The following is a 25,857-nucleotide window of genomic DNA, read 5'->3' as shown; positions in this document are numbered from 1 at the left end:
TGTGTCTACTAAGGGTATGATCAAGAACTAACAGGGAGGAAGAGGCTGCAAAAGAAGGGAAAGAAAGTCATTTCAGAGATACAGGATCTCACGGAGGCAAGGTGGGAGAGAAAATCAAGAGCACAGGTGGAACCTGTAGGTTTGTACCAGAGGAGAGTCATCTCTCCTTCTCTGAAACCAGGGTGGAAATAGGAAGGGTGAGTGTGGATGTGCCTAAATTTGGTATCAACACGGAGAGGAAGACAGAGTTGAGGTAGACTTGAATTTGAGGAAATTCCTACCTAATGGCGGCCATGTTTTTTAGATCTAACAGGGTAGTCTCCATTTTCGAGCAAAGAATTTATGTTGGGGAAATGTTTTAAAAAGTGACCATTAAAAAGATGTTAGTTCTTACGCATTTTAAAATTTATCTTGGGGCACCTGAGTGGCTCAGTTGGTTGAACGTCTGACTTTGGCTCAGGTTATGAGGTCATGGTTCGTGAGTTTGAGCTACATTGGGCTCACTACTGTCAGCACAGAGCTTGCTTTGGATCCTCTGTCTCCTCTCTCTCTGCCCCTCTCCTGCTCTCTCTCTCTCTCTCTGTGTCTGTCAAAAATAAATAAAACATTAAAAATAATTAAAAAATTTACTTATCATAGCAAATTCCTGAACTTTATGCAAGATCTATAGGCTGTGCTCACTATATATATAGTGCCACCTTGGCCCCCGAAGGAAACAACTTAAAGATGTGTTTTTCAGAAAACTTTTACAGGAAATTAGATTATTTGTTTTCATTTTTAAGCTTATTTTTTGACAGAGAGTGGGGGAGGGGCAGAGAGAGGGAGAGAGAGAATCCAAGGCAGACCCTGTGCTGTCAGCACAGATACTGGGGCTCAAACCCACAAACTATGAGATCATGACCTGACCTGAAATCAAGAGTCAGATGCTTAACCAATTCAGCCACCCAAGTGTCCCAGGAAGTTAGGTTTTTAATTAGAAAAAGATAGTATAAGTAATCTTGACATCACCACTGGTTTCAAAATTGTGTAGTTTCACATTTTTTCTCATTTCATCGAATAGAATGGAATGGTCTATTTGTATTTCAATCTTCATGGTGTTTGTTGTAAATGAATATATGGTTTGATACTAAATCCTTTGGGAAAAACAAATAGGTCTCAAATAGTTTAGTCTCATGGTTTGGTGTTCCTGTTTAGTGCATGTTCCAATATGCAAGGAACAGCCCTTTCTCTGTCTGCCAGACCTATGGGGTTATTAAGAACAAGCACTAAGCATTTTATTTTGTTTATTTTTTTAAGTTTATTTATTTATTTTGAGAGAGAGAAAGAGAGAGAGCAGGGAAAGAACAGACAGAGAGAGAGCGGGAATCAATCCCAAGCAGGCTCTGAAAGCTGTCAGTGCAGACCCTGACATGGGACTTGATCCCAAGAACCATGAGATCATGACCTGAGCCAACATCAAGAGTTGGATATTTAACTGACCCAGGCACCCCAAGAATAGACACTAAACATTTTAACTACTGCCTTTTGGATGACCTCAGGCATGTTATGAGCATTTCCCCACTTTTTAGAAGAACTTAAAAAAGAGTATCATAAAACATTATTTGGGTTCTGTATTCATTTGCAAAATTTACATAACAAAACACCCCATACTGGGTGGCTTCAGATGGGGAATTTCCTGTCTCAGTGTTCTCAAGGCTAGACAGCCATGCTCCCTCTGACACCCTGGAGAATATCCACCCTTGAGGCTTCCTAGCTTCTGGTAGTGTCTGAAGTATCTGAGGGTCCTTGGCTCAGTTGTATCAGTCCAGACCCTGCCTCTGAGTCTGTCTGGGTCTGTGTCCAGATTTCCCCTTTATATAAGGATACTGGTCATATTGGATAAGGTCCCATCCGGATGACTTTATTCTAAGCTGATTACCTCTCCAAAGACCCTGTTTCCAAAGAAGATCACATTTGGAAGTACTGGGGTTTATAACTTCCACGTATCTTGGCAAGAAGGGGTGCAATTCAACCCATAATACATTCCAGTAAGAGCACATTTTGTCTTAAAATATCACGTTAGATTCATAAACTCCTTGAAAAGGAACGCTTTTGACTTTCCATGTTTTCTTTTAATAGTCTATGCTAATGATGACTTTGACATCTTCAGAGACCTAAAGTATCTCTTCTGTGGCTGCTAACTTCTTCAGCTGTCTTTCCATCAACGGTGTTAAAAGATAACATAGAAACACTTTCATAATTGCATTTTATCTCCGTCTGTTTCCTTATACATCCTTTAGTGGGACCATTAATTGAACTAAGATTAGGACAAAAAGAAGCAAAGAGGAAAAGGAAAGTGCAATAATTCCCCCTCTAAAATAATTCTTTAAATTTTTTAAATGTTTGTTTACTTTTGACAGAGAGAGAGGGAGAGCGAGCATGAGCGGGGGAGGGCAGAGAGAGAGGGAGACACAGAATCCGAAGCAGGCTCCAGGCTCCAGGCTCTGAGCTGTCAGCACAGAACCCGATGTGGGGCTCGAACTCACAAACTGTGAGATCATGACCTAACCTGAAGTCAGATGCTTAACCAACTGAGCCACTCAGGCTCCCCTAAAATAATTCTTTAGTTGTTTTCTAAAACTACTTTAGTTTGATGATCCTAAGCATTTGTTATTTCCAAATATGTAACTAAAAGATTACAAAGGAAAATTGTCATTTCAAAATGAGTAGCCCTTTTAGAACTCCTGGGTGGCTCAGTGGGTTGAGCATGTGACTTCGGCTCAGGTCATGATCTCACAGTTGGTGAGTTCGAGCCCCGCGTTGGGCTCCGTGCTGACAGCTCAGAGCCTGGAGCCTGCTTCGGATTCTGTGTCCCCCTTTCTCTCTGCCCTGCCCTTGCTTGTGCTCTGTCTCTCTCTTTCAAAAATGAATAAACATTAAAAAAAAAAAAAAAAAAGAACATCCTTTGTTAATTCATTGGTAATAACATAGATATAGATGTAGCAACTTCTATGCAAGTGAATAAACATTTTGATAGTGTTTGTCAAAGCACCTTCTCTTAGGAATACACTCTATTTATTCATACATTTATTCATTAAATATTTTAACATGGTGTTTACCTACTCGGCAGTGTTCTAGGTACCAAGAATGTAGCAGTGAGCAAAACTGAAGAAAAAAAATCCTCGCATCATGGTGCTTATATCCTGATGCGGGAGATGGATAGTCAAGAAGACAAAGAGGCTGTTATGTTGAGAATAGGGTGAAGAGAGGCAAGGGTGCAAGGAGGGACGTACGTTAGGAGGCTGTCGAAGTCATCCCGGCAAGAGACTGGTGGCTTGGACCAAAGTAATAAGCAGCGAAGGTGGTGAGAAGTGGTTGGATTCTGGATGAGCTTTGAAAAGAAAGCCACCAAGATTTGTCGATGGAGCAGAGATGGTGTCTGAGCAAAGGAGAAGAGTAAACGATGACCCCAACTCTGCACCGAATAAAACAAATAACTTGGGGAGCGTGATTCTTTTATGCTGTGTAGTAGAAAGAATTTGATTACACATGTAAATTGTTAAGGGCAGAGTTTTCCAAGCAGATTTAAAGTTGGGCTGAGAAGTAGTCATTGCCTTTGGGATATGTATTTGGAAATAAATTAAGTAATTAAGGAAGTGGAAATGATTAGAACTATCTGTCAGAGGAAACAGAACAGAACGGGAGCTGTCTTCTCACCTTTGACAAGCAGAGGTGGAAAATAATCACCATAGTGTTTTTATGAAGGCGGTGAAAGAGGAAGAGATTACACACAAAAGTTTTAAGTTACTTCACCTTGTTTCTGGAAATGTTGGAAACATCTAATTAGATTTTCCGAATAGGATGGCGAAACTTGTAGACATTGAATTAATTTGATGTGGCTACTGCCGGCGGTTATAATCATGGTTTGGCTGCTCTGGTCCAAAGATACGGTGGCAGTTTTAGACATTTTAGTGTGGTTGGGCTCTTAGCCAATCTTTAGGGAGGTAACTCACTCCACATCTGCCGGTCAACCCCTCTTCCCTTCCCACTCTCCTCTCTGTTCCTGTTGTTTAACTTGCTGCTCCCACCCATCAGATGACCATCAGAGAATGTGAACACTATAGACTGGTCCTGGGATGGGATTTTTCCCCACATACTGTCTTGCAGCCTGTGTCATCGTTCCTTCCTGAAACGTATGTAAACCAGAGGTAGTGGTTTGTCTGGCTCTAGAAGTGACGGGTCATTCTCTATACAGAGACGTCAAGGGTGCACAGAGCACACCTTGCCAACCTCCCTTTGTCTTGAGACCTCTCTGCAGCCTGTGCAAAAGGCCATTTTCAGAGTATTTTAGGCCGTGACTTTGTGTTCTTTTCAGCAAGCCTGACATAGCGCTCAACAGTGTGTGTGTATCTCCATTGGAGTTGAGAGTAATCTGTGCCATGGGCTTTTACTTTAGGTCTTTTTTAGTTATTGGTATCGGTGGGTATCCAGCAATCACAAATTTTAATTTTTTTTAATGTTTATTTATTTGTGAGAGGGAGAGAGAGACCGTATGAGTGGAGGAGGGGCAGAGAGAGAGAGAGGGAGACATAGAATCTGAAAAAGGCTCCAGGCTGTAAGCTGTCAGCACAGAACCCGACTCAGGCCTCAAACTCGTGAACCGGGAGATCATGACCTGAGCCAAAGTTGGACGCTTAACCAACCGAGCCACCCAGGTGCCCCTCAAATTTTAAACCTTAGGATGTGTATTAGTACTTTAAAATAAAACGCTAGAGCTTTTGTGTGTGTCATAAAATGTTTTGAGAGCTCTTTCCCCAAGAGGAAAAGCGTTCAGTCAAAGAATGCCCAGTTGTTGTGAGATTAAAAGTCATGATGGTAAATTAGGACAAGGGTTGGTGCTGGCATGAAACGAGATTTTACCCTTTTATTTGCTCAAAGCTAAATCCTTCATGCCGTAAATCTCGTTGATCACTGTGTGATATTTGAGGCTAAGGCACTCTAAGATTCTAGCAGATGTGTAGATATCTGTTGATGAAATGATGATATGCTCATAATGTTTTGAAGTAGATTTGTACTCTTCTTCATTTCTCAATGCAACCTAACACCCAGTGTTTCTTTCACCTTATTTGACGTGCATATGACTGTACATATGATTGTGCATATGATTGCAAACTTAAAAGTGGTAAAAATATTTTTAGTGTGTTACCATTTTTGTTATTTTTGGATATAGGCATACAGTTGTCCATGTAAAGTGGCTCTATCTATCTATCTATCTATCTATCTATCATCTATCATCTTTGTGTTTAATGGTTTATCAACAACATTCAGCTGTGTCTGCCTTCTTCATTTACCGATATCAATTGGTCAAAAGGTTACAAAACATTTTTTACATCAAATACAATTAGGTTCCCCTGAAATGCACACTCTCAACAATAAAGCATAGATATATTTTCGGTCACTTATGTGGATCTTATCATGGAGTACGAGTGGAAGGACACTGAACTGTAAATTGTTACAGTCAGAAAGTGTTTACAAAGTAATAGCAAAATAGACCCTCCTGTCAGTGTGCTTTATTTTGTTGCAAGTAAATGAACTTGATTTAAAACTATTTAACCAAGAAGTGAAATCGATTGAAAGGGTACATTCTGACCAGGCAGGAAAGGTTAGCTCAGGCGTGGGTTGCTCAAATTCTGTATATTCCAAATAAAGACCTGTCTTTGGGAATGGCCCTTGACCGGCTCTTGGGACATAAGCTCTGAGCACTTGGAATATTCTGCCGGAAAGGAGTGTTTTGTATGCCCAGACCTTAGGCCTGCTGTATACTTTGATGACATCAATTTATGTTAACAATGTGTTTTATGGTGAACATGTACCTGGTTTTGCTGGGGAAACAGGGATAGGAGAAGGGCTGGATGGAATCTGAGTAGCTGAGGTCATTTATGAAAGCACTGTATGCCTCAGGGACAGGCGTCAAATAAAAACCTGAGCACTGGGGCTCGAGCATGCTTTTTTGTTTGGCAACACTTCACACATATCATCCCGTAGCATCCTAGGAAAAATTAGGCAACATCCCGTAGCATCCTGGGAAAAATGAGGCATGTTCCTATGTACTTACACTGTGAGAGAACAGGTCACTCATCTCTGGAAAGTCCTATGTCTTTTCTCCTGGACTCTGCTTCATGAGCCTTGTCCATTTGCTGATATTATTGTGTCCGTTCACTGTAATAAATTGTGTCCATTCACTGTAATAAATTGTAACCATGAATATAATAGCTCTTTTGAGTCCTGTGGGCCCTTCTAGTGAGTCATAGAGCTGAGGATGGTCTTGAGGAACTTGACACACTGACTGACCCAATCTTCAGAAAGACAGAGGCAAGTGTTTCTTGGGCCTCAACAGCAGGACCCGATAACAATTGTATTTAGGTCATTGCCCGGTGACAACTTAACTCCGGCCATCTTCTGGATCCAAGCAGAGAAGGTGATGGGTGCAGCTCAGGTCAGTCATGTAACAAAAGACAGAGCATTAGCACAAACATGACCATTAAGGGATACGGTATGAATTAGGCCAACTTATTGTCTATGCCAATATGTGTTTATATACATAATGCTTCTGTTATTACTTTTTAGTCTTTCTTATATCCATTCACATTTAAAAGTGGTTTTCTGTTAATATTTTGCTTCTAGTAGAGTGGCAGGCACTTTGCTAATTAGTTAATACTTTTCATACTGATATTAAATAAAAATCACATTTATAGGTTTATGTTTCATTCAGGAAATAGTTAAGTGAATACCTGCATTTTTATAGTGAACTTCCTATCTAACAGGTGACTGAAATCTAATCATGTACTAGGGGTGTGATCTAGGCCCATGGTTGAACCTCTCAGATTCAGATTCCTTCTTTGAAAGAGGAGGTGATTTCCCATAGGTGGTGGTTATGAATATTCCATGAGATAACATGTATAAGCCCTCAGCATAGTGCTTGACATATGGAGATGTTCAACAGAATATTATTCCTTCTTTCCTACTTTCTTTTTCCCCCTTCATTCATATTTAAACACCTACTGAATTAGAATGTATAATCTCTAAGCCACAGAGTCGTAATATCTAGTAAATATCAGAATTCATGTATGTAATCTACAGTGTGACTACTTTGTCATACTTTGTGCATCAACATTTTTCATTTCATATATAATTTTTAAATGTGATTTAAAAGATTTCTTAAATTTTTATTTCATGCCAAATAGTTATATGATACCTTTTTTTTTTCATTAAAATTATTCTCTTATTCCTTTTCCTCCAAGTAATATCATTGTTTTCATAAAATACACATGTGGTATAGCAAACACGGTCATCCTTTCATGAATACAAATATGAAAATAGATGGTAGATAGGGCTTAAAAATGTGTTGATGCTTATAGACTAGTAAAGTGACACAAGGTACACACACACACACACACACACACACACACACACACACACACACAATGTTAAAGAATAGGATATTTTCCCCAGATAGAGAACTGGTCAGTAAAAATCATGTCAAGGATACCCGTACTTTTACATTCCATAAAGATCAAGGATGAACTTTGAATCTCATTACATGTTTTTAAAGGAACCGCTTAGCAAAATAAAGGAAGAGTAGAAGAAATAGAGAAAAAAGTTCTGTGAAGTCTGTTTCAGTAATGAGTTAACTACCAAGGGTACTAGCCAGGCACAGAGGCATGTGTATCTTCCCAGCGTTTCTAGGGACTTTTAGACCAGACAGTCCTCTTCGAGCTGGAAGTTAAGGTTTAAACCTAGTTTGAAGAGAGCTGATAGAAGGGAGTAACCACAGAAGTAAAGTACCTCTTTCCCGTTTTTGTTCCCTCCCATCTTTATCTTTCTCTCCCCTCGACACAGTTGGGAAGTTCCCTTCTTTGAACAACCTCAGATTCAGTATGAATAGATTTTGGTTCCACTATAGAATATCTAAATGTGATGGACAAGGCCAAGGAGAATACAATTTTAAAAAATACTGCCCCCCAATAAAAGCTTATTACGGTTTTACCTCAATCGTAATTTAAAAATGATTAATTGTGGTCTTGAAAAGTGCTTGATAGATTTCTGCCTGGTGCTTAAAACTGAAAATAAGTGGGCAATCAGAACAAAACTACATCATATTGATTTTTCATTAAGTCAGGCTCCGGTAAGTTACCTTCATTTCCAACTCTTTCTTTTGGCGGCCAGTACCGTGACCTGAATCCTGCCAGAGTAATCAGACTGGTGCCATAACTATTTATACATGTGACAGGAGAAACATTTTAGCTGAAAGGTTTTTTTTTTATTATTATTAAAACACTGTCACAGAAAATAACTGTGATTTAGTGACAATGGTAAATGACTCCGTTAGTTGGTCAGTTGCTATATGTAAATAATTCTTTGTGCAAAATGGGATAGGAAAACTTGTCCAATAATTGCTAGAACATTTTTATTCTGGTGTAATTTTTGATAAGTGTTTTTGTTGATTGTGCACAATATTTATGTTATATGCAATTGGATAGAACTTGTAGAAATATAAAGATCATTCTCTAGTATTATTTTGCCAGCTCTTTGCGGTAAGGCTGGCCAGAAGTTTATTTTTCTCCCTCTTTTACTAGTTGAGGCATTAAGTAAAAAATTGATTACATAATGCTTGGCCCTATAATCAGTGTGTTGAAAATATGATACCTGTGCATTACAAATTAAATTGATATAAAACATCTTTTTATTTTTTTAACTAAAAATTTCTTAACGTTGGGGCACCTGGGTGGTTCAGTCGGTTGAGCGTCCAACTTCGGCTCAGGTCATGATCTCCTGGTTTGTGGGTTCGAGTCCCACATCAGGCTCTGTGCTGACTGCTTGCTCAGAGCCTGGAGGCTGCTTCGGATTCTGTGTCTCCTTCTCTCTCTGCCCCTCCCCTGCTCACGCTCTGTCTCACTCTGTCTCTCAAAAATAAACAAATGTAAAAAAATTTAAAAAAATTATTAACGTTTATTTTTGAGAGACATATTGAGAGAGACAGAGCATGAGCAGGGGAATGGAAGACAGAGAGGGAGGGAGACATAGAATGTGAAGCAGAGCCAGGCTCTGAGCTGTCAGCACAGAGTCTGAGTGGAGCTCAAACCCACAGAATGAGATCATGACCTGAGCCAAAGTCGGACGCTTAACCAACTGAGCCATCCAGGCGCCCCTGATATAAACATTTTTTAAACATTTTTATTTTAAGGAGAAATATTTTCTCCCAATTTCTATTTAGACTGTTAATAGCCACCAGACTACATCTCTTTATTTTGTGTAGGAAGACATTGGAGGAAAAATTTCCAGAACAACTCGTATTTCCTATAAAAAGAGAAATTCTGCACTACGATCTTATTTATGGGTATCTCTAAGAATCCCAAAGATATTTGCAAACAAGCATTGCATATCCCTGTTGAGTGTTATTCACTCATGATTTACATGTTTACTGCTGACTCGTGCTAAGCACTTTGCCTGGTATTAGGTATACAAAGATACATCCAACTTCTTCCTTATCTTCAAGAAGACCCACTGTCTGAGTTCCTAAGGACACAGATTTGTAAATAACTAACTGTAATGCAACACGATCATCCTAACCTAAACAATGTACTTGGGGCCAAAGAAGTACTTAATTCCCATCAGAAGACTGAAAAAGATTAAGTATAAGTAAGTATGAAAATTGAGCAGGAATTTGCTAAATGGAGAAAGAGGAAAGTGACAATATTCTGAGTATCTACTCTTGAAATAAAAACCGTCTACCATTCTTTATCACGCACAGACTGGAAACGTCATTCATTCCTTCAACAAATATTTAACACGTGCCTACTCTGAACAAAACATGGAGACACAAGATACTTCTGTGTCTCTGTTGTGTTGCAGTCTGATTGCCTAGAAAGCGAAGAATATTTTCTTTACCCATTATATATGTACCACATTTTAAGAGCCATTAATATGGGCATAGGACCTACAAAGATATTTTTTTTAGAAAAGTACATTTATTCATTCATTCAGGCAGTCATTCAGCCAACAATATGAACATTGAGTGCCTGTCATGTACTCAACAATGTTCAGAAGAGACCATTTACCTGGAAGGAAGGCTTCAAGAGTCCTATCTACCTGGACAAAATTTTGTAAAGAACAGAGGAGACAGGATTGAGCTTGGCGAGTGGCCACAGTCAGAAAGAAAGGCGGGAGAGAAGGAAAAGAGGCTTGTGCACCAGGCAGGCTGATCAAGGAGGTTTGGGGAAGAAAGATCAAGGAGAGTTTGGTACCAGCAGTCGATGCAGAGAGGCCGATGGGCTGAGTTGTTCAGTGGTCACTGCTTACCTGAAGATTACATCCAGGAGCATGTGTAGGAGCAACCAGATGGGAGAGGAAGCACGAGGGACACCAGTGGAGATGTAAGAAGAGAAACATGAGAGGCAGAAGTGGGGTCAAGAAAAAATGTCCTTCAAAGTGGCAGAGACGAGTTTGCGTGTAAAGGTAGAGTGGATGGATGGATGCGATTTTTTTGTATGTGTCAAATCTCTTGGAATTTTTATTATTTCAAGAAAATTCCCTGCTTTGTTTCATTTCCTTTATATATTTTCAGGATAACAATCTAAGAAAAACTTCATTTGCATTTGCTCACATATATATGTGAATATATCACATATTTATTAACTTTCCCTCATTGTATTACACTGTATTACACTGTATTTACATGATTAGGATACAAATGCAGGTGCCTGGGTGGCTCAGTCAGTTAAGCATCCAACTTTGGCTCAGGTCATGATCTTGCGGTTCGTGGGTTCAAGCCCTACGTCAGGCTCTATGCTGACAGCTCAGAGCCTGGAGCCTGCTTCAGATTCTGCGTCTCCCTCTCTCTCTGCCCCTCGCTCGTTCAAGCTCTCTCTCTCTCTCCCTCTCTATTAAAAATAAATAAGCATTTAAAAAATTTTAAAAAGGATACAAATGGGCATTATGAATGATAAATAGGCCTTATTTAATGATATACATATATATATAGCTAATACAATAATTTTGATTCTTATCATACTGATTAGTTTTCAGTGTAGCTCACTTTATTCTGAATAATTTTATTTATATGCTTATAATATAAAATCATTATTACATTTTTCCTATATAAATTATAAGCAGTGTGAATAGTGGAATTTAAAGGAGAAAGCCTGAAAATGAAAACCTGTTATTTTTGAATGTGTATTTCACAGCATAAGAACAAAATGTATTCAGCTGTTCATTTTATAAAGAGAGAAAATGCATTTAAAATTAGAATTGTGCCATTCAGAGGCTGTAATTCATGCAGTCATAGGAGAAATAGGAATGCTCCATATCAGTGGGTAAAGAAAAAAAGTCTCATTTCAATAAAATGTTTGGTGATTAAATATCTGTAAATAGAACTTTTTCTTTTTTAGAAAGAAAGACAATTGAAAGTCAGGAATATGGCATTAGGCTTTTCACATGGTTCAGTGAGAAGCAGAAAGCTGTAGAGCTTGAACCCAGGTGATAAGTGGAAAATTCTTATTCTGTAGAATTCTGGGGACACCTGACCTCCACTAGCATCAGCACTTCTCTGCTTTTGTCTGAGCCAAGATAGACCTTAATTAAAAGTTTGACCAGGGCACCTGGGTGGCTCGGTTGGTTGAGTGTCCAACTTTGGCTCAGGTCATGATCTCACGGTTGGTGAGTTCAATCCCCACGTCAGGCTCTGTGCTGACAGCTCGGAGCCTGGAGCCTGCTTCGGATTCTGTGTCTCCCTCTCTCTCTGCCGCTCCCCCACTCATGCTCTGTCTCTCTCTCTCTCTTTCAAAAATAAATAAACATTAAAAAAAAATTTTTTTTAAAGTTTGATGAACCCCAGTACATTGGGTATTTCAATGACCTTTATAAAAAATAAAAGACCCTCCATGAATTGAAAATGGGCTTTGACTTACTTTTCCAGCGGTGGTGGATCTGCACTGATCAGCCTGTGATCTGTGCCCATGATCCTCTGGGTTCAGTGACGCATTGTGAGAGAAGTTGTGCTACATTTGTCAGGTGGAGACACAGAACATGGCCAGCTAACCCACTGGAGACTAAATCTGCAACCTTGCTTGTGTTCACGGTGCTCCAGAAGCTGGCCACTGACCTAAGGCTATTAGTGTGGCTAGAATGGGCCTCGGAAGTGTTGGGCTTGGGAAAGCCCAGGTTCCGTGCTCACCCACAGTGAAGTGTGGAGGTTGGTCCAGTGTCTCTGGCCATCTCCTCTTCCCTGCTTAGGTCCTGTGTTAATGTCTCGCTTATCTTTTATGTTGATAGTGACTTCTTTTCCTTTCCTTATTCCCTACCATTTAAGTCTTAAAAATTCCTTTCTAGAAGGAAGCTGGTATGTATATGAAAGTCCAAGCATGAAGTATCCTCAGGTTTTCAGGGCAGATGGGTGGCCCCGTCCATTAAGAGTGGGATTCTTCGGCTCAGGTCATGATCTCATGGCTGGTGAGATTGGTTGGTGAGATCGAGCTCCAAATGGGGCTCTGCTCCAAATGCGGAGCCTGCTTGGGATTCTATCTCTGTCTCTGTCTCTGTCTCTCTCTCTCTCTCTCTCTCTCTGCCCTACCCCCCTGCCCCGTCTTTTATTCCTCTCAAAGTAAAGAAACATTCAAAAAAGTCTCCTGAGGTTTTTGAGTATGTTTATTTCCAAAATGTTGTTTTTCTCCTTATAATTGGTCATTGCCACTCGTATCCAAAATAAAGAATTTAGGGTATTTAGAAACTGTTCCTCCAGATTTCACCATAATGAGTAGCAAAGGTATGTCAGAGAGAGAAGATGCACTTTTTGCATTTATTCATTTTTTTATCTTCTAGCGGAAACCCCCACTGGTGGTAGATGATCTTTTTGAAGACATGAAAGATGGCGTTAAGCTGCTTGCTCTTCTGGAGGTCCTGTCCGGGCAGAAACTGGTAAGGATTTTTCCTGTGACCAGATTGTCAAACTGTTCCCTTTTGGGATTCGGAGGTTGTGGGGTTGGGAGTGTAAAAGGTGATGTCCTATAAAAGTGGGTAACACACTGGGAATACTAGTGTGTTAGTGTTCCACAACCCCCAAATATATCAGTCACTTCCGGGAGCAGGGAACACCTTTCCTTTCTAGTTCCCACACACATTTAGTGGATTTAAAACTCTATATGTAGTAGTAGCAACCTTAGAAGGAAGAGTAAAGAACTTCATCAGTTATCTATCATGCTTAACTACTGCGTCTTATGCAGTATCTATCCAGGAAAATTACTTGCAGATTAACATTGACCTCACTTACAGAGTTTGCTTTCCGTTTGGAAAGGAATGTTGATCCATAACTGTGTATTATTTATATACTTGTTTGTTGAAAATTAAGTTTGAGATCAGCATGACATTTTTCATACACTTGTGGACAGCCTCCATCATCAGTCATTTGTCACAGGAACGGCACCTTCAGAATCATTTGCTTTTTTTTTTTGTGCAGTGGAACCAGCAAAGTGAAAAACACATTGATAGTGAGCTACAGAATATACTTTTCTATGTTACTTAATAATAAAGTATAGACAGTCCCCAACTTACAGTGGTTTGACTTAATGACTTTTTGACTTTACAATGTTGTGAAAGTAATATGCATTCACTAAAAACCATACTTGGAATTTTGAATTTGGATCTTTTCCTGCGCTAACAATGCATAGGATGATCCTCTTGTGATGCTGGGCAGGGGCAAGGAGGCGCCACTCCCAGTGAGCCATGCGGTCATGAGGGGAAAGAACTGGTACACTTAACAACCATTCTATACCCACATAGCCATTCTATTTTTCACTTTCAGTACAGTACTGAATAAATTACATGAAATATTAAACACTCCATTATAAGATTGGCTTTGAGTTAGAGAATTTTCCCCAACTGCAGGCTAATGTCAGTGATCTGAGCACGTTTAAGGTGAGCTAGGCCAAGCTGTGATGTTCAGTAGTGTAGGTGTATTAAATGCAATTTTGATTTGCAGTTTTTCCAACTTATAATGAGTTTATCGGGATATAACCCCATTGTTAGTCGAGAAAGATCTGCATTTTTTTTTTTCTGGCTTACGTTTTGTTATTTGAGAGTAGTAGAGAGGTAAGTAGTGTGTGCAAAGATAAACTACTTATAAATGATGTCTATCATAATTACGAAAAGATACTCAGGAAATTACCTTCAAAATGTTGTATGACGTGCTAGAACACAGTGTCCTAAATTGGGAGCACTTACTTGTTCTTTGTCTATTGCTTCTTGACAACAGCTACACAGCCATGAAACTTGGTTAAGTGAGTTTTTAAACGTGTATTTGCCTTTCCAGTTAATTTTGTGTGGAATCCTCAAAATAGGGTTGTTTGTTGAAAAACTACAAACTGATAATAATTTTGTGTAAATCATCTCTCTAACTTGATTCATATGGTTGCGAATGCTTTTGGTGCCCTTGTGCTGTCTCAGCTCACCTCCAGCTTCAAATGACTTCACACAGTGGGGGACATTGCCTACACCCTCTAGTAGCATCTTGCCTCAAACACTGGTAGCTTGCCTCCAGGTTTCCACCCTCATAGCTTTGATCAAAAGCACAAGTTGCTTAAAGCAGCCTTGAAGTGTAGAAGAGTTAATGGTCCCGAAGGTCCTTCAACCAATGGAGACGGGTGTCCATGAATAAATGCTGCAGTCTGGCATTGGGAAGGCAGACAATTCTGTGACATATTTACACATGTCTCATGGAGTGCTTGAGTCCCCAGTAGGATTGAGGCCCAGTTGCTCACAGTGGAAACCCTCAATAGCATTTTGCTTCTTCCCTGTCTCACACTCCATGCACCCCCCTCACTCTTGCTACCTGGGATCACCTCCACAGTAAACTACATGCATCCAAGTCCTGTCTCAGGTTCTACTTTGGGGGAAATCAAACAAAACATATATGAAAAGCCAATTTGAAATATGCATGAGCTAAATAAACTAGATTAGCATTCAGATGTCAAGTCAAATCATTGACTTGAGATATATACTCCCTTGATTGCCAGATATAATTGGGCATCTTTTTATTTCCTCCTGAATTAAGCTGTTTACTAAAAGGTTAAAGGAATCTTCATTCCAATTCAGTTGGGTATTCAGGAGGTATATCATTCTGTGTCAATATAATTTTGCCAGTATACTTGGCCAACAGGGTACAGAAAGCTTGATGGGCATTTAATTGCCAAGCTAAATGACTCTAGAAAAAAGTATATATTTTGACATAAGAGTCCTATTTCTGTTTAAGTACCCTACTCATTCAGACATAAATTATAAGACCTTGAAGCTAGAAAAGATTTCAAAAAGAATCTCAGCTTTCTCACTTAGCAGAGAAGAACTGAGACATACAAGGTAGTTTCCAGTTTAACCTTTATTATTTACTTGTAGTGAGCCCTCCAAGATTCTGAATTATGTAAAATGAAATTGCTCTTAGATTATAAATAATCCTTGGAAATGGTTATTTAAATTTTGTATATGTATACATTATAATTCAGGACCACATTAAAATGAAAAGCATGAATTAAAAAGGAATGAATATCCCAGGAATTCTTGTAGAGCTTTCAAAGGGAGAATGTGGGTAAGAGCATTTCCATCAAGAGTTCTAACACTATTCAGAAATCCTAAAATATCTCATAGGTAGAACTCTATTAACAACACTGTGCTTAACATCAGAGTTCACATAGCCTGGGACTCTGACTCTGACCATGATCATCAGGGAAATGTGGCCAAATGGCTTAGTATCCCTGCCTTGTCTGCATCTCAGGGTGAGGGTGGAATCGCAGTATCTAGTCTCCTTGAATAACCTATTATGACTCTCTTGAGAAAACTATGATTTTATTTAAGGACTTAGAGTATCTTTAACTTTTGAATTACTGTTCTTAGATTTCTCTACATTCTTTGATTATTTGTGGAACATTTTCTCTTTAAATGTATCAGTGGCTATGTATCTGTAATCACACATAAATATAGGAACACTAAATTTAATTTCACACTTAGGATTTTTTTTAAGAATGTGAGGAATTGCCGTTGAAAAATTGGAAATAATAGAAGCAACATGAAGAGTTTAAGGACTGCCGAGAAACTTATTTCTTATCCATTTTGTTAACTCTCTTTTTTTAAACTCCTTAATACTTTGCATTCAGGAGAAGCCTAATAATTCACTTAAAAGTGCACAATAATAGAAAACAAAACACTAAGTCAAAACATACGCAACCCCATGCTCATTGCAGCATGATTTACAATAGCCAACATATGGAAATTACTTGAGTGTCTATCAGTGGATGAATGGATAAAGAAGATGTGAGATATATGGAATACTATGCAGCCATGAAAAACGAACTCTTGTCATTTGCAATGACATGGATAGACGTTACGGATATTATACTAAATGAGATAAGACAGAAGAAGACAAAGATTCTATGGTTTTATTTATTTGTAGATTCTAAAAATAAAACAAATAACAAAACAAAACTCAGAGATGCGAAGAACGGATTGGCAGTTGCCAGAAGGGAGGGGAGTTGGAGTTGGCCAAATGGGTGAAGGGGATCAAGAGGTACAAACTTCTATTTATAGAATAAATAAGTCATGGAGGTGTACTGTACAGCATGGTGACTATAGTTGCTAATATTTTATTATATATTTAAAAGTTGCTAAGAGAGTAGATCTTGGAAGTTGTCATCATAAAAAAATTCAATGTATGGTAACTAGACTTATTGTGCTGGTCATTTTGCAAAGTATACAAATACTGAATCATTAATCTGTATACCTGAAGCTAATATAGTGTCATATGTTATTATGCTTAAGTAAAGTATTTAAAAAGAAAATAGATCTGTAAAAAAAAAAAAAGTGTACAGTGGGCACTCTTAGGAAATCTGGAGCATCAAAGAGCCCTGAATGTTCACCAGGTGACTTTATTAGCCATAGATCATATATTTAGAATAGAACTCAAGTCTGCAACTGGGCTTGGCATTATCCACTGAATATCCATCCAGCTAACATTTCTGGAGTTCTATTATGGATAAGACACTACCTTCTACCCTCTAAGGAAAACAAAGATGAATGAGATATGGCCAGTGCCTTTTATGAGTTTGAGGCCTACTATGATCACGATATTAGGGCAGATTAAATTGTATAAAAATAGATGCCAACTGGAGAGGGACAATACAATAGATATTTATATCTTGCTCATTTTGCTAGGGGACATCCAACAATAAAAGTAGACACGTGGTGTTTGCTCCACCAGATATCAAGTCTTAGAGTAAAGTTATATAACTTCAGATAGTGTGGTATTGATACAAGGATGGACATACTGACAAATGCAATAGAGTCCAGAAACAGACCAAGGCATTGCTGCATTTGATGATATTAAAATTAAAAATGTTTTAAAATAAAAACCTTTAAAGAAAGTGACAAAAGAAGTTAAAAATGGGTAGAATATATTCACAATACATGTAGTAAAAAGATTAAGAAAAGATTATGACAAGAATATATAAAGTACATCTTCAAAATAGAAACAGTACAAACTACAGGGAAACCTGAGTGAGAGATGTGAAAGGGCATTTTACAAAAGAAATATTGTCAAAGAACAGAGGAAGAGAAGTTCTATCATTGTTGGTCAGGAGATGCAAATGAAGACCACAGTGAAAGACCATGTTACATACATTTAACTGAAAGAACTTTTTTTCAATATCTGTCAAAATGAAGTGTTAGACAAGATATGCACCCATAGGATTATTCTTATTGTTGACAAGAATGGAAAGAAGCACAAACGCTTTGGAAAAGTTTGGTATTACTTCAGAAGTTCAAAGTCACATTCCCTCTGACCCAGCAATTTCACTCTTAGGTTTACAACCAAGAAAAACTCTTTATACTTGTACCAAAGATAGGGTGTACAAAAATGATCTATCAGCACAGGTCACAATAGAAATAATCTGGAAATAACCAAGATTCACATCAAAAGGAGTGCAGAAAAGATGGCCAAGAGCTGTCAAAGTGAATAAAATACAGTGACAGCAACAACATGGATGAGTCTTAGCAATATAATATTATGTGGGAAAGTGAGCCTCAAAAGATTAATACGATGATCCCTTTATATAAAGTTAAAAACTAAAATAGATATTCTTTTCATGAATGCATGTAAAGGAGATGAATCTATATAAGAAGGAAAACGTTGAACTGGATTTTATGATAGTTGTCTTCGGTATAGGAAGGCAGGAGGATAGAATGGACGGTGGTGGTGGTCATATTAGGGGAATGGCTTTCATACTTCATCTCCAGGCCCTGGCTTTGTCTTAGTTGGTAGGCTAATAGGTGCTTTTTGCATTACAGAAGATAACTCATTAAATGACCAAGTGGGCCATGCATGGACCAAATATGAGACCATTATGCATGACAAGGGTTCCCAAATAAAGGACAAATAAAAAGTAAAAAAAAATTACATTTTCTATTTAAATATTTGTTTAAAATCATATCATAAAAACCATTACCGGGGCGCCTGGGTGGCTCAGTCGGTTGCGTGTCCGACTTAGGCTCAGGTCATGATCTCGTGGTCTGTGAGTTCGAGCCCCGTGTCGGGCTCTGTGCTGATAGCTCAGAGCCTGGAGCCTGCTTTAGATTCTGTCTCTCTCTCTCTCTCTCTCTGCCTCTTCCCCACTCATGCTCTGTCTCTCTCTCTCTCTCTCTGTCAAAAATAAATAAACATTAAAAATTGTTTTTTTTTAAACCATTACCTGATACACTATTAATTGGAATTTAAAAGATAGGCAGTTTAGCAATCCTAAAATTCATATGGAACCACAAAAGGCCCCGAATAGCCAAAGTAATTTTGAAGAGGAAGACCAAAGCAGGAGGCATCACAACCCCAAACTTTAGCCTCTACTACAAAGCTGTCATCATCAAGACAGCATGGTATTGGCACAAAAATAGACACATAGACCAATGGAATAGAATAGAAACCTCAGAACTAGACCCACAAATGTATGGTCAACTAGTCTTTGACAAAGCAGGAAAGAACATCCAATGGAAAAAAGACAGTCTCTTTAACAAATGGTGCTGGGAGAACTGGACAGCAACATGCAGAAGGTTGAAACTAGACCACTTTCTCACACCATTCACAAAAATAAACTCAAAATGGATAAAGGACCTGAATGTGAGACAGGAAACCATCAAAACCTTAGAGGAGAAAGCAGGAAAAGACCTCTCTGACCTCAGCGGTAGCAATCTCTTACTCGACACATCCCCAAAGGCAAGGGAATTAAAAGCAAAAGTGAATTACTGGGACCTTATGAAGATAAAAAGCTTCTGCACAGCAAAGGAAACAACCAACAAAACTAAAAGGCAACCAACGGAATGGGAAAAGATATTTGCAAATGACATATCGGACAAAGGGCTAGTATCCAAAATCTATAAAGAGCTCACCAAACTCCACACCCGAAAAACAAATAACCCAGTGAAGAAATGGGCAGAAAACATGAATAGACACTTCTCTAAAGAAGACATCCGGATGGCCAACAGGCACATGAAAAGATGCTCAACGTCGCTCCTCATCAGGGAAATACAAATCAAAACCACACTCAGATATCACCTCACGCCAGTCAGAGTGGCCAAAATGAACAAATCAGGAGACTATAGATGCTGGAGAGGATGTGGAGAAATGGGAACCCTCTTGCACTGTTGGTAGGAATGCAAATTGGTGCAGCCATTCTGGAAAACAGTATGGAGGTTCCTCAGAAAATTAAAAATAGACCTACCCTATGACCCAGGAATAGCACTGCTAGGAATTTACCCAAGGGATACAGGAGTACTGATGCATAGGGGCACTTGTACCCCAATGTTTACAGCAGCACTCTCAACAATAGCCAAATTATGGAAAGAGCCTAAATGTCCACCAACTGATGAATGGATAAAGAAATTGTGGTTTATATACACAATGGAGTACTACATGGCAATGAGAAAGAACGAAATATGGCCCTTTGTAGCAACGTGGATGGAACTGGAGAGTGTGATGCTGAGTGAAATAAGCCATACAGAGAAAGACAGATACCATATGTTTTCACTCTTATGTGGATCCTGAGAAACTTAACAGAAACCCATGGGGGAGGGGAAGGAAAAAAAAAAAAAGAGGTTAGAGTGGGAGAGAGCCAAAGCATAAGAGACTCTTAAAAACTGAGAACAAACTGAGGGTTGATGGGGGGTGGGAGGGAGGGGAGGGTGGGTGATGGGTATTGAGGAGGGCACCTGTTGGGATGAGCACTGGGTGTTGTATGGAAACCAATTTGACAATAAATTTCATATATTGAAAAAAAAAGACAAAAAGATAGGCAGTTTTGAGTTTTAATGAGAAATTATGTAGAGTTTTGGTGTCATAGAGAAGGGACCAGGTTACCAGCTATGCAACCATGGAAAAATTACTTCACCACAGTTATCCATTTATTTCCTGCAAATGTAAAAGGCTAATTATATCTACTTAGTTGACATTACTTTGAGTTTTAAAATTAACATTGCGGTACTTAGAAAGCACATAATGCATTTCGGTAGTGCAAACACAGGTAAGTTAGAGTATCCTTGTACCAGACATGCTAGCATATGAATACCATTTTCATTGTTGCAATCCTACTTTTTAACCTTGGCCCATGCGTGCCATGTATTTTGGTCATTCAAAGCAAGAAATGTTACTAATACTCTCAATAATCTTTCATGTTAGTATGACTGCAAAAGGAAATGGTGTGTGACCAAGAGCACTTTTTTTTAAGAGCTCTTTTTTTTTAAGGAGTTTTGAGTTTACAACAAAATTGGAGGAAAGTACAGATTTCCCATATATCTCCTGCTCCCACACAGGCACCAAGAGCACTTTTCATATAAATGTTTCCTAACTTATAGGAGTGATAGTCTCAGTAGGCAACATGGGAGTCTTGTGAATTTCTGCTCTTGGCATACAGAGATGTGAAAGGGAAGTGTATCAACTACACTTCCAAGCACTCCAAGCACTGTGGGGTAATGCTCCTTTGTGTATCTATTAACCCTATAGAAATTGAATAATGTTGTTCTTGAATATTCTTCAAGTATACTTTTAATCCATTTACATAGATTTTATAATTACCTTTTTTAATGTGTGCATTTTTATTTATTCCTGTTCTTTCCTGTTTATAGCCTTGTGAACAAGGACGCCGTATGAAGCGAATCCATGCTGTGGCTAATATTGGCACAGCACTGAAGTTCCTTGAAGGAAGGAAGGTAAGAGAGAGACAAAACACTTAAAGAAGAGGTGTGGGCATACTGATGTTTTTCAACATTGGCTGTGCGGTAAAAGCATTACATGTAAATTATACAGCTAGAGATGCAATATTATTGTAACATAATTTTAGATTTACAACAAAGTGGCAAAAAATGGCTCAGAGATTTCATGTCTGTACTTCAGCCAGCTTTCCCTACTGTGAAGAACTTTTATACATACTGCATGTATGTATATATAGGACAATTATTAAAAATAGAATTTTAAATTGGTATGATACTACTAATTAAAGCATAGACATTTGGCTAATTTCATCAATTTTTTTTCCCACTGATGTCTTACTTCTATTCAGGATCCGATCCAGTGATACACTTAGCATATAACTGCTGTGACTCTTGGTCTCTTCCACTCTATGACATTGTCTTTCCTTGTCCTTCATGATCTTAATAACAAGTCCTGGTCAGTTATTTTGTAGAAGGTCTCTCATTTTGGATTTGTTTGATGTTTTCTCAAGATTAGATTGAGGTTATACATTTTTGGCAAGAATTCCAAGGATGTGATATTGTACTCTTCTCGGTTCATCATGTTAGTGGATATAGGATTGTGATAGGTCTTATGGCTGGTGATGTTACTCTCCTTCACTTGGGTAAGGCTGTTTGCTATGTTTTTTATGATAAAGTTACTATTCTTCCTTTGTAACTGAAAAATAATAGGGAGATCATTGAGATTATGCTAATATTCTACTTCTCCTCAAACTTTGCTCACTGATTTTAGCATTGATTGCCTTCAGTAATTATTTCTTTGATGTTTGTCTAATTGTGATTAGACAATCCTTTCACATGTGTTAACTGGAATTGTTTTGTAAGAAAAGGATGTCCTTTCTCCCTGCCCCCTATTTATTTTATTCAGTTATTTACTTTGGCATGAGTTTATTTTATTTAATAGGTACAATCCCGTGCTGTAATTATTATTAGTTATTATTTTAATTTTTATTTGTTTTTTATTTATTTTTTTATAATTTGTTTATTTTTTAAATTTACATCTAAGTTAGTTAGCATATACTGCAACAATGATCTCAGGAGTAGATTCCTTAGTGCCCCTTACCCATTTAGCCCATCCCCCCTCCCACAACCCCTCCAGCAACCCTCTGTTTGTTCTCTATATTTAAGAGTCTCTGGGGTGCCTGGGTGGCGCAGTCGGTTAAGCGTCCGACTTCAGCCAGGTCACCATCTCGCAGTCTGGGAGTTCGAGCCCCGCGTCAGGCTCTGGGCTGATGGCTCAGAGCCTGGAGCCTGTTTCCGATTCTGTCTCCCTCTCTCTCTGCCCCTCCCCCGTTCATGCTCTGTCTCTCTCTGTCCCAAAAATAAATAAACGTTGAAAAAAAAAATTAAAAAAAAAAAAAAAGAGTCTCTTATGTTTTGTCCCCCTCCCTGTTTTTATATTACTTTTGTTTCCCTCTCTTATGTTCATCTGATTTGTATCTTAAAGTCCTCATATGAGTGAAGTCATATGATATTTGTCTTTCTCTGACTAATTTCACTTAATATAATACCCTCTAGTTCCACATAGTTGCAAATGGCAAGATTTCATTCTTCTGATTGCCGAGTAATACTCCATTGTATATACATACCACATCTTCTTTACCCATTCATCCATCAATGGACATTTGGGCTCTTTCCATACTTTGGTTATTGTCGATAGTGCTGCTAAAAACATTGGGGTGCATGTTCCCCTTCAAAACAACACACCTGCATCCCTTGGGTAAATACCTAGTAGTGCAATTGCTGGGTCATAGGGTAGCTCTATTTTTAGTTTTTGGAGGAACCTCCATACCATTTTCCAGAGTGGCTGCACCAGTTTGCATCCCCACCAGCAGTGCAAAAGAGATCCTCTTTCTCCGCATCCTCGCCAACAACTGTTGTTGCCTGAGTTGTTAATGTTAGCCATTATGACAGGTGTGAGGTGGTATCTCACTGTGGTTTTGATATTGACTTCTATTTTCCTGATGATGAGTGATGTTGAGCATTTTTTCATGTGTTGGTTGGCCATCTGGGTGTCTTCTTTGGAGAAGTGTCTATTCATGTCTTTTGCCCATTTCTTCACTAGATTATTTGGTTTGGGATGTTGAGTTTGATAAGTTCTTTACAGAGTTTTGGATACTAACCCTTTATTGGATATGTCATTTGCAAATACCTTCTCCCATTCCATCGGTTGCCTCTTAGTTTTGCTGATTGTTTTCTTCGCTGTGCAGCAGCTTTTTATTTTGATGAGGTCCCAATAATTCAATTTTGCTTTTCTTTCTCTTACCTCCTGAGAGGTGTTGAGTAAGAAGCTGCTGTGACCAAGGTCAAGAGGTTTTTGACTGCTTTCTCCTCGAGGATTTTGATGGCTTCCTGTCTTGCATTTAGGTCTTTCATTCATTTTGAGTTTATTTTTGTGTCTGGTGTAAGAAAGTGGTCCAGGTTCATTCTTCTGCATGTCGCTGTCCAGTTTTCCCAGCACCATTTGCTGAAGAGATTGTCTTTATTCCATTGGATATTCTTTCCTGTCTTGTCAAAGATTAGTTGGCCATACGTTTGTGGGTCCATTTCTGGGCTCTCTTTTCTGTTTCATTGATCTGAGTGTCTGTTTTTGTGCCAGTACCATACTGTCTTGATGATTACAGCTTTGTAATACATCTTGAAGTCCAGGATTGTGATGCCTTCAGCTTTGGTTTTCTTTTTCAAGATTGCTTTGGCTATTCGGGGTCTTTTCTGATTCCATTCAAATTTTAAGATTGTTTGTTTTAGCTCTGTGAAGAATGCTCATGTTATTTTGGGATTAATTGAATGTGTAAATTGCTTTAGGAAGTATTGACATTTTAACAATATTTGTTCTTCCTATCCAGGAATATAGAATATTTTTCCATTTTTTTGTGTCTTCTTCAATTTCTTTTATAAGCTTTTTAAAGTTTTCAGTGTATAGATTTTTCATCTCTTTGGTTAGATTTATTCCTAGGTATTTTATGGTTTTTGGTGCAATTGTAAATGGGATCGATTCCTTGATTTCTCTTTCTGTTGCTTCATTATTAGTGTATAGGAATGCAACCAATTTCTGTGCATTGATTTTATATCCTGTGACTTTGCTGAATTCATGGATCAGTTCTAGAAGTTTTTTGGTGGAATCTTTTGGGTTTTCCATATAGAATATCATGTTATCTGCAAAGAGTGAAAGTTTGACCTCCTCCTGGCCAATTTGGATGCCTTTTTTTGTGTGTGTCTGGATGCCTTTTATTCTTTTGGGTTGTCTGATTGCTGAGGCTAAGATTTCCAATACTATGTTGAATAACAGTGGCAAGAGTGGACATCCCTGTCTTATTCCTGACCTTAGGGGGAAAGCTGTCATTTTTTTCCCATTGGGGATGATATTAGAGGTGGGTCTTTCATATATGGCTTTTATGATCTCGAGGTATGATCCTTCTATCCCTACTTTCTTGAGGGTTTTTATCAACAAAGGATGCTGTTTTTTGTCAAATGCTTTCTCTGCCTTTATTGAGATCATATGGTTCTTGTCCTTTCTTTTATTGATGTAATGAATCACATTGATTATTCTGCGGATATTGAACCAGCCTTGCATCATAAGCATAAATCTCACTTGGTCATAGTGAATAATTTTTTTAATGTATTGTTGGATTCAGTTGACTAGTATCTTGTTGAGGACTTTTTCATCCATGTTCATCAGGGAAATTGGTCTGTCTCCTTTTTAGTGGGTCTTTGTCTGGTTTTGGAATCAATGTAATGCTTCATAGAAATGCTTCATAGAAAGCATTTGGAAGTTTTCCTTCCATTTCTATTTTTTGGAACAGCTTCAAGAGAATAGGCGTTAACTCTTTTTTAAATGTTTGGTGGAATTCCCCTGGAAAGCCATCTGGCCCTGGACTCTTGGTTTTTGGGAAATTTTTGATTACTAATCAATTTCTTTACTAATATGGGTCTGTTAAAATTTTCTATTTCTTTCTGTTTCAGTTTTGGTAGTTTATATGTTTCTAGGAATTTGTCCATTTCATCCAGATTGCCCATTTTATTGGTGTATAATTGCTCATAATATTCTCTTATTATTGTTTGTATTTCTGCTGTGTTGGTTGTGATCTCTCCCCTTTCACTCTTGATTTTATTTATTCGGGTCCTTTCCTTTTTCTTCTTGATCAAACTGGCTAGGGGTTTATCAGTTTTGTTAATTCTTTCAAAGAACCAGATCCTGGTTTCATTGATCTGTTCTACTGGGGTTTTTTTTGTTTTTTGTTTCGGTTTCGAAAGCATTGATTTCTGATCTGGTCTTTATTATTTCCTGTCTTCTGCTGGTTTGGGGTTTTATTTGCTGTTCTTTTTCCAGCTCTTAAAGGTGTCACTTCAGGTTGTGTATCTGAGACCTTTCTTCCTTCCTTAGGAAGGCCTGGATTGCTATTTACTTCCCTCTTATGAATGCCTTTGCTGTGTCCCAGAGGTTTTGGGCTGTGGTGTTATCATTTTCATTGGCTTCCATGTACTTTTTAATTTCCTCTTTAACTTCTTGGTTAGCCCATTCATCCTTCAGTAGTATGGTCTTTGGTCTCCAAA

At 38.4% G+C, this 25,857-nt stretch overlaps 1 protein-coding gene across 21 annotated transcripts in view; it reads left to right on the top strand.

The window, feature by feature from the left end:
* SYNE1 (spectrin repeat containing nuclear envelope protein 1) overlaps positions 1 to 25,857 on the top strand; it is a 482,603-nt gene that overhangs the window by 92,543 nt on the left and 364,203 nt on the right. For all 21 annotated transcript variants that reach the window (XR_006717653.1, XM_045500062.1, XM_045500061.1 and 18 more), the window contains 2 exons: positions 12,856 to 12,951; positions 21,181 to 21,264. Coding sequence is in view for 20 of the 21 variants with exons in the window: in XM_045500062.1 (XP_045356018.1) it covers positions 12,856 to 12,951; positions 21,181 to 21,264 (180 nt within the window). In the remaining variant the exon portion in view is untranslated. The remainder of the gene's footprint in view (positions 1 to 12,855; positions 12,952 to 21,180; positions 21,265 to 25,857) is intronic.

This window comes from Leopardus geoffroyi, chromosome B2 (genome assembly GCF_018350155.1).
Source record: "Leopardus geoffroyi isolate Oge1 chromosome B2, O.geoffroyi_Oge1_pat1.0, whole genome shotgun sequence".
NCBI classification, from domain to species: Eukaryota; Metazoa; Chordata; class Mammalia; order Carnivora; family Felidae; genus Leopardus; species Leopardus geoffroyi.
This window is presented reverse-complemented; position numbering and strand designations above follow the sequence as displayed.